The following is a 10,063-nucleotide window of genomic DNA, read 5'->3' on the forward strand; positions in this document are numbered from 1 at the left end:
ATGCTGTGGGACAGCATTATTTTAAATGACTGGAATAGATTAGAACAAACAAAACAACATCCTTTGGAAGCAAAACTACAGACTTTTACTGCACACTCATCTGAGACCATTCTTCATCTTACTACACTTGTCTCTACTGTTTCTGCATTGCATCATGGAAAACTTCTCTTTTCTCCTGACATGTAAGCAAGTAGTTTTCAGTCCATGGTTTTGAATTTGATGATGAAAAGCTATTTGGCACAAACACGAGGCATTGACCTGAGGATGGTGCTTTGTTCCTTAATAAGTTTCCTTGAGACATTTTCATTCATTCAAACTAATATTAGTATAGCATAAAATGACATGTTTTGTTGTAATCCGGACAGTGGATGCTTATAATCTACATGTATTTTGTTTTTTCCTTAAATGCATATCCATGATAAAGGTTAGTATATAAGGCACAGTAAAACATGAACAGAAATAACCATGAGACAGAACAGTATTATAAAAGTTACAAAACAAAGTTATAAAAGGGGTCATTATTTAAGTATTGATGACTTGAACATAAACAATAAGACACTAGTCCAGTTCTCAGGTAACAAAAAAAGCCACTAAGTGACTTATGGGCAGACAGCATATATCTCAAGAGAAAGAATGACAGTGAACTTATCAAACTGAAACTTTGTGAACTGTTGTCATTTGTGGAATTTCCCATTTACTATTTTGGTTGATCACAAGTGACTGAAAGTATGGAAAAAGAAACAAAAGAGATGAGAGGGCAATACTAACTGTACTAAAAGGGGCAACGACTCGGAAATGAGAGCACTTGCTGCCCTTATACACAACCCAAGTTTGGTTCCCAGCACATCCGTCTGGGGATTTACAACCATCTGTAACTCATTTCAGAAAATCTGAAAGCCTCCTCTTATCACTGCCAGCATCTACATGCACGCCATACACATAAACTCACGCAGGCACATGCACATAAATAATAAGATTACCGTTTCCCCAAGAATTACTCAAAAAACAGTATAAAACCAGTTAAATAGATCACCTTAACAATTTTTTTTAAAGATTTATTTTTTATGTATACAGTGTTCTGTCTGCATTTATGACTGTACGCCAGAAGAGAGCACCAGATCTCATTACCGACAGTTGTGAGCCACCATGCAGTTGCTGGGAATTGAACTCAGGACGTCTGGAAGAGCAGCCAGTGCTCTTACCCTCTGAGCCATTTTTCCAACCCTAACAATTGTTTTTAAAAGATAGAACCACAAAAACGAGCAGTTCTGAGAAATTATCTCACTGTCTAAATTCTAGTATAGTACTGTTTCACAAACTGTCATTAAGCTACTATTTATGCGTTCCATCTATCCAACTGGGCTTTCTGGGGGTCAAATAGGAAGGTTAAATATAAGCAGACCAGGACAAGCTCTGATCTTTACCTTCCAAAGCCTCATTCTGTACCAGTCATATCTGTAGATAATAAATAATTATATGAAACTTGTGGTCAAAAACCCTCTTATGTGACAAAATAAAAGTAATGGTATTTTGCAAACAATATATTTACCTTAAGTTTATCGTGGGAAGTATATGGAGCTTCTGGGGCATAAATTCGAAATATATCAGCCAGACAACATGCTACAAGAAGGCGCACATCTTTATTAGGGTTCCTGAGAAAGAATTCAGATGCGAGATGCAAGGCTAGTGGGAGATACTGTTGCTTTTCATCTTCCGAATCCTGATCCATATCCATAAAAGTTTTCACTACCATCTGTAAACAAACAAACAAACAAAAAAATCAACCCATTATACTTAGTAATCAGTTAAAGATGTCCCTCCTCCCCTTCCTTTTGTGAGCTTGGGAAAAGAGCTGGGGATGTGTAGATCAGTGGAAGAGCTTAGGTTCATTCCCAACCACCACATAAGCATGCACACCAACACCCACACACTGAAAAAACAATCATAATCATGAAAAGCACAGTCACAAGGAAATTTATAAAAAATAAGAATCAACTTGTAGATTACTCAGACACCTTATCTGTTTTACACCATATTTCTTATGACTTAAAAACTTCCATCTGTGATCGTATTAACTATTTATTTAGGTGATATCTTGCTAAGTTGTCAGAGAAGAGCCAAGTAATTCTCCCAATTTCCTACTTGGATTCTCAAGCAATTGTAACTTCAGGTATATGTCAACATATTTGATTTCATTACTCAAATGTAACTTAACTAAAACGGTTTTGACCCCATGTACACAACTGATAAGGTATTTAGAATTTTATATCATTTTCATTTTATAATCAAAGTTGCATTTTATAGCCTCATTAAACCTTCACTTGAATTTTACTGGTCTTTGTATAATATAAAACCATATTATATGCTTCATGTAGTTCTATTTCTGATGTAAAGTTTTAATTATAAATAACTTATGCTGAGTTTGAGCTAAACTTGAGCTAAAGAAATAGCTGGAAGCCGTTTTGAGTTACACAGCAAGACTCGGATCTTGTTTCTACTTTTAAAAGTCACTGTGACTGGTTTAATAAAAAGCTAAATGACCAATAACTAGGCAGGAAATATAACAGAGACTTCTGGACATAGAGAACTCTAGGAAGAGGGCAGAATAGCCAGTCAGACACAAGAGCAAACAGGATGGGCTATTAGGAGATGAGGTAATAAAGCCACAAGGCAGAAAATAAATTCATAAAAATGGGTTAATTTAAGTTATAAGAGCCAGTTAAAAACAAGCCTAAGCTGTTATTCTAGCTTCCATAATTAATAAGTAAGTTTGTCATGTTTTGTAAGCTGGCAGCTCAAAGAAAAGTCTGACTACACAGGGCACCCAACATGTATTCCTACACAGAACCCGAGAAAGCTTTTTTAAAAAAGGCTCCAAACACACAAAAATGGAGCCAACATGGCTTTGTAGCACCACAGTCTTTCATGCAGGCTGAGCAACAAAGAAGCATCTTCCAGCCACTGCCTACAGGCTTGATCTGCCAGCATGCCATGAGCTAAGCTGCACAGCAGTTTAAGGTTTCACTCAGACAAAAAAATTGAAGATATGCAGTAAAGCAGGTTCAGACAAAAAAGAAACTCTAAATAGGTTACAGTGTGTTTAACAACATACATAAGCTTAAAAATGAAAATGAAAATAACAGTCATAAAAACAAGCTTATAAATAGTCTCCAAAGGAAAAAAATACTATAAAAAAGATTAGTCACATAAAGATGGAAAATACAGACAGAAAAAAAGAAAATATAGACAGAAACTGGATCCTGTATGGTGTTGTACTGACTGAATTATTTTATGAGCAAGCAATAGCTTCTGAGACATTGGATGTGGAAAATGCTAAATTAAACCAACCTACATATTTTAAAAATGGCTTAACTTCAAAATTGAAATAAAAAAATATGCTGCACTGGAGAAGAGGTTATGCTATTATTTGCACAGAAAACAAAAACCTGTAGAATCCATTCATGGTTGAGGGAGACCCCTAGTAAATTCTGGCTTCAGACATAAACCAAGGCGGACGGTGGTGGCACACACCTTTAATCCCAGCACTCAGGAGGCAGAGGCAGGAGGATCTCTGTGAGTTCGAGGCCAGCCTGGTCTACAAGAGCTAGTTCCAGGATAGGAACCAAAAGCTATAAAGAAACCCTGTCTCGAAAATCAAAAAAAAAGAAAAAGAAAAAAAAAGAAATCAAAAGAAATAAACCAAGAAACATTACAAGACAAATAATGTATATTTTACCTGCTCAAACATAAAAGAAAAACTTATCTTTGGCTACCTTGTGAATAACATATAGTCCATATATGTGTTAATGCAGATATGTATGTTACCTTTAAAAGTTTATGTGTTTTCAAAGCAAGGGAATCAAACACCAAAGAAAATACGTGGCCCATGTGATCCAACTTCTTTGAGTACCTCTGTTGCAGTTTCCTCAGAGTCTGCATCCAGATCAGCTTTAAGTCTGCTGGCTGAGATAATCCACCCTCACAGACTACTCCAGCCAAAATTTCAGATAAGCTTTGCATTATCTCATCATACCAAGACTGGACCACAGCTAGCATCCCCAGGACCTGATGATTACCTTGATTTTTTTCAGGGTTCCATAAAGATGCCAACGCCACAACAGAAAGCAGTCTAGAGAACACAATGCCCACATTCCCAAGAGGTGAGCGGATGGTTTTTGATCATTCAGTAGGTTATGGATGTTTGTCATTGCTTAGGGGGGGGTTGGTTACAATTTGTTATTGTTCATGATAAGGAAAAAAGCTGAACAAAGGAGATTAGATTCAGGGACCTGGCTCTGAAAAGAAAAAAAGGTATGCAGGAATAATAGGATAAAAGTGTAGATTAATGACTTTTAAACTAAAAGTAACTACTAGTTTTAAATATTTTACAATGGTACTGATTTTTGTACATGATAAAAATTTAATGTTATTTTTGTTATATTTGTTTCTATTCTTTTTGTTTTGTTTTGTTTTGTTTGAGGGGGGCAGGATTTCTCTGTAGCTTTGGAATCTGTCCTAGAATTCATTCTGTAGACCAAACTGGCCTCGAACTCACAGAGATCGGCCTGCCTCTGCCTCACTAGTCCTGGGATTAAAGGTGTGCATAACCTTACCCTGCTTGTTTTTATTCTTAAAGTATTGTACTGATGCAGTTCATTTAAAAATGTACTATTTAGTAAACAAGCTCCACCGGAGCAGAAGCCAGGAGCAAATCCAGCCCTAGGAGTCAATCCAGTCCTGGGACATTGGCAGACCAGGATTGAGCCAACGACCTGACTCAGAGTCTGCGATCTCCACCAAAACCAGAGCGGGACTGAACCAGTTACCTAAGACACAGAGAGAACAAGCTCCACCAGGAGCCGAAGCCAGTTCCAGGACAGGGGCAGATCAGGACTGAATGAGCCAGCAATCTTCACAACAACAGGTCCAACACTAAGCCAGGGACTTCTGCAGGAGGAGATCCAGACCAAGATTTACAGAAACAGATCAAAGCCAGCCTGAGACAGCAAACTTCAAGGGAGAAGACCAAAGCACAGGAACACTGAACTACCTCCAAGAACACCAAATAACCAACGGGGTAACTAGAACTGTGACATGGACTGTACCACAAGAAACAACCATCTGAGCTTTGGATTGACTAGCACCTAGAAGATCATTCAACAGAATCTCAGACAACCCCAACCACACCTGTTAGAGGAAAAGATGAGCAGAAAAGGTAAGAACACACGCTGCACCACAAAGAGCAACACAATATCAGTAAATCCTAAAGACCCTACAAAAGAAAGACCTAAACAACCCAATATGGATGAACCAGAAGAAAATGATCTAAAAAACAACCTCAAGAAAATGTTTGAAATTCTTAAAGATGAAATGAGAAATTACCTTAAAGAAATGGAGAAAAAAAAACTAACAAAAAATTGGAAGATATGAGAAAATCACTTAAAGAAATCCAAGAAAAAGAACTCAAACATATAAATAAACTATTCAGGACTTGAAAACTGAGATAGACAAAATAAAGAAAACACAAGCCGAAGGAATAATAGAAACAGAAATCATGATAAAAAGATCAGGAACCACAAATGCAAGCATGAACAACAGAATACAATAAATGGAAGAGAGAATCTCAAGCCCTGAAGATACACTAGAGGAAACAGACTCATCAGTTAAAGAAAACATTAACCTAACAAAAGCTTAACCCAAAATATCCATGAAATATGGGACACTATAAAAAGGCCAAATCTTAGAATAATAGGTATAGAAGGAGTTCAACTCAAAGGCACAGAAAATTTATTTAACAAAATCATAGAAGAAAACTTTCCCTACCTAAAGAAAGATATGCCTATGAAAATACAAGAAGCTTACAGAACACCAAACAAGACTGGATCAAAAAAAAAGTCCTCTTGCCACATAATAATCAAAACACTAAACATACAGAATAAAGAAAGAATATTAAGAGCTGAAAAGAAAAAAGATCAAGTAACATATAAAGGTAGACCTATCAGAATTACACCTGATTTCTCAGTGGAGACAATGAAAACCAGAAGGTCATGGTCAAGCATTATACAGACCTCGGATGCCAGCCCAGACTACTATACCCAGCAAAACTGTCGATTACCATAGGACAAAACAAGATATTCCATGGCAAATCTAGATTTCACCAATACCTAGCCACAAACCCAGCCCTACACAAAATACTAGAAGGAAAACTCCCAACCCAACAAAAACACACAATTAATGATCTCATTACAGCAAATCCCGAAGAAGAAAAAAAATGCACAAATTAACATCACCAACAATGAAAACTAAATTAACAGGAGATAGCAATCACTGGTCATTAATATCCCTTAATGTAAATGGACTCAACTCACCCATAAAAAGGCACAGGCTAACGGATTGTATACAAAAACAGAATCCATCCCGCTTCTACATACAAAAACAACACATCTCAACCTCAAAGACAGACATGGTCTCAGAGTAAAAGGTTGGGAAGAAAAAAAATATACCAATCAAATGGACCTAAGAAACAAGTGGGTGTAGCTATCCTAATATCTAACAAAATAGACTTCAAGCTAAAATCAGTCAAAAGAGACAAAGAAGGACATTTCATATTAGTCACAGGAAAAATCCACCAAGAAGAAATTTCAATACTGAACATCTATGCCCCAAATACAAGGGCACCCTCATATGTCAAAGAAACACTTCTAAAGCTTAAATCATATATTAAACCCTACACACTAATAGTGGGAGACTTCAACACTCCCCTCTCACCACTGGACAGGTCAATCAGACAAAAAATGAACAGAGAAATGAGAACTAACAGATGTTATGACTAAAATGGACTTAACAGACATCTATAGAATATTTCATCCAAACAGAAAATATACCTTCTTCTCTGTACCTCATGGAACCTTCTCAAAAGTTGACCACATACTCAGTAACAAAACAAACCTCAAAAAAAAAATTGGAATAACCCAATGTACAATATCAGATCACCATGCTTTAAAACTAGAAGTCAACAGCAATACCAATTCCAGAAAACCCACAAACACATGGAAATTAAACAATGCTCAACTGAATCATCAACGGGTCACAAAAGAAATAGAGAGGGAAATTAAAGATTTCCTAAAATTCAATGAAAATGACCACACAACATACCCAAATTTATGGGAAACAATGAAAGCAGTGTTAAGAGGCAAGTTCATAGCACTAAAGGCCTACATAAAGAAGCGGAAAAATCCCACACTAGTAAATTAACAGAACATTTGAAAACTTCAGAACAAAAAGAAGTTAACTCACCTAAAAGAAGGAGATGACAGGAAATAATCAAATTGAGAGCTGAAATCAACAAAATAGAAACAAAGAGAATACAAAGAATCAATGAGACTCAAGAGTTGGTTCTTTGAGAAAAATCAACAAAATAGACAAACCTTTATCCAAACTAACCAAATGCCAGAGAGAGAATATCCAAATTAACAAAATCAGAAATGAAAAGAGGAACATAACAGACAGGAGGAAATACAGAGGATCATCAGGTCATATTTTGAAAACCTGTACTCCACAAAATTGGAAAACTTAAATGGACAACTTTCTGGATAAATATCACTTACCAAAATTAAATCAAGCAAAGTAAACAGACCTATCACCGCTGAAGAAAAAGAAACAGTCATCAAAAGCCTCCCAACCAAAAAAAAAAAAAAAATACTCCTCAAATTATTCCACACAATAGAAACAGAGGGAACGTTGCCAAACTCTTTTTATGAGGCTACAATTACCCTGATACCCAAATCACAGAAAGACAATACTAAGAAAGAGAATTACATACCAATCTCACTCATGAACATTGATATACTAAATAAAATACTGGCAAATCAAATCCAAGAACACATCAGAACCATCATCCACCATGACCAAGTCAGCTTCATCCCACAGATGCAGGGATGGTTCAACATACGAAAATCTGTCAATGCAATCCAAAATATAAATAAGCTGAAAAATAAAAACCACACGATCATCTCATTAGATGCAAAAAAAGTATTTGGCAAAATCAACATCCCTTCATGATGAGGGCCTTGGAGAGAGCAGGGATACAAGGAACATACCTAAACATAATTAAGGCAATATACAGCAAGCCAACAGCCAACATCAAACTAAATGGAGAGAAACTCCCAGAGATTCTACTGAAATCAGGAACAAGACAAGGTTGTCCACTCTCTCCATATCTATTCAATATAGTTCTTGAGATCCTAGCTAGAGCAGTAAGACACCAAAGGGAGATCAAGGGAATACAAATTAGAAAAGAAGTCAAACTCTCACTGTTTGCTGATGGTATGATAGTTTACACAAGTGATCCCAAAAATTCTACCAAGAAACTTCTACAACTCATAAATACTTTCAGCAATGTAGCAGGATACAAGATTAACACACACACAAAAAAAAAAATCAGTAGCCCTCCTATACACAGATGATAAAAGGGCTGGGGAAGAAATCAGAGAATCAACACCCAACTTTACAATAGCCACAAATAGCATAAAGTATCTGGGAGTAACTCTAACCAAACAAGTGGAAGACTTGTATGACAAGAACTTTAAATCTTTGAAGAAAGAAATTGAAGAAGACACCAGAAAGTGGAAAGACCTCCCATGCTCTTGGGTAGGCAGAATTAACATAGTAAAAATGGCAATNCATTACAATTCTTTACAGACCTTGAAAGAACAATAATCAACTTCATATGGAAAAACAAAAAAACCCAGGATAACCAAAACAATACTGTACAATAAAAGAACTTCTGGAGTCATCACAATCCCTGACTTCAAAGTCTACTACAGAGCTACAGTACTGAAAACAGCCTGGAACTGGCCTAAGAACAGACAGGAGGACCAATGGAGCCAAATAGAAGACCCAGATATCAATACACACATCTTTGAACACCTGATTTTTGACAAAGAAGCAAAAAATATCAAATAGAAAAAAGAAAGCATATTTAACAAGTAGTACTGGCATAACTGGGTATCAACATGTAGAAACACGAAAATAGACCCATATCTATCACCATGCACAAAACTCAAGTCCAAATGGATCAAAGACCTCAACATAAAGCCAGCCACACTGAACCTTCCCTTCTAGAAGAGAAAGTGGGAAGTACACTTGAACGCATTGGCAGAGGAGACCACTTCCTAAATAGAACCCCAGCAGCACAGACACTGAGAGAAACAATTAATAAATGAGACCTCCTGAAACTGAAAAGCTTCTGTAAAGCAAAGGACATGGTCAACAAGACAAAACGACAGCCTACAGAATGAGAAAAGATCTTCACTAACCCCACATCAGACAGAGGTCTGATTTCCAAAATATACAAAGAACTCAAGAAATTGGACACCAAAAGATCACATAACCCAATTAAAAAAAATGGAGTACAGACCTAAACAGAGAACTCTCAACAGAGGAATCTAAAATGGCTGAAAGACACTTAAGGAAATGTTCAACGTCCTTAGTCACCAGAGAAATGCAAATCAAAACAACTCTGAGATTCCATCTTAAACCTGTAAGAATGGCCAAGATCAAAGACACAAAGAGTACAGACCTAAACAGAGAACTCTCAACAGAGGAATCTAAAATGGCTGAAAGACACTTAAGGAAATGTTCAACGTCCTTAGTCACCAGAAAAATGCAAATCAAAACAACTCTGAGATTCCATCTTAAACCTGTAAGAATGGCCAAGATCAAAGACACAAAGAGTACAGACCTAAACAGAGAACTCTCAACAGAGGAATCTAAAATGGCTGAAAGACACTTAAGGAAATGTTCAACGTCCTTAGTCACCAGAAAAATGCAAATCAAAACAACTCTGAGATTCCATCTTAAACCTGTAAGAATGGCCAAGATCAAAGACACTGATGACAGCTTATGCTGGAGAGGTTGTGGGGGAAAGGGAACACGTCTGAATTGCTAGTGGGAATCCAAGCTGGTACAACCCCTTTGGGTCAGTGTGGCCGATTTCTCAGAAAATTAGGAAACAACCTTCCTCAAGATCCAATAATACCACTTTTGGGTATATATCCAAAGG

At 36.7% G+C, this 10,063-nt stretch overlaps 2 protein-coding genes across 4 annotated transcripts in view; one reads left to right on the forward strand and one right to left on the reverse strand.

Moving 5' to 3' along the window:
• Nucleotides 1-10,063, forward strand: part of N4bp2 (NEDD4 binding protein 2) — a 330,918-nt gene that overhangs the window by 165,583 nt on the left and 155,272 nt on the right. The window lies entirely within an intron of this gene.
• Nucleotides 1-10,063, reverse strand: part of Pds5a (PDS5 cohesin associated factor A) — a 99,240-nt gene that overhangs the window by 59,671 nt on the left and 29,506 nt on the right. For 2 of the 3 annotated variants that reach the window (XM_050149866.1, XM_050149865.1), the window contains exon 3: nt 1,550-1,753. In XM_050149866.1, the coding sequence (XP_050005823.1) occupies nt 1,550-1,753 (204 nt within the window). Of the gene's footprint in view, nt 1-1,549; nt 1,754-10,063 lie in introns of those variants that run through there. The other variant, XM_050149867.1, reaches the window with a different exon arrangement.

Source organism: Alexandromys fortis, unplaced genomic scaffold (genome assembly GCF_014885135.2).
Source record: "Alexandromys fortis isolate MF-2015 unplaced genomic scaffold, M_Fortis_MF-2015_v1.1 scaffold_0, whole genome shotgun sequence".
Taxonomy (NCBI): Eukaryota; Metazoa; Chordata; class Mammalia; order Rodentia; family Cricetidae; genus Alexandromys; species Alexandromys fortis.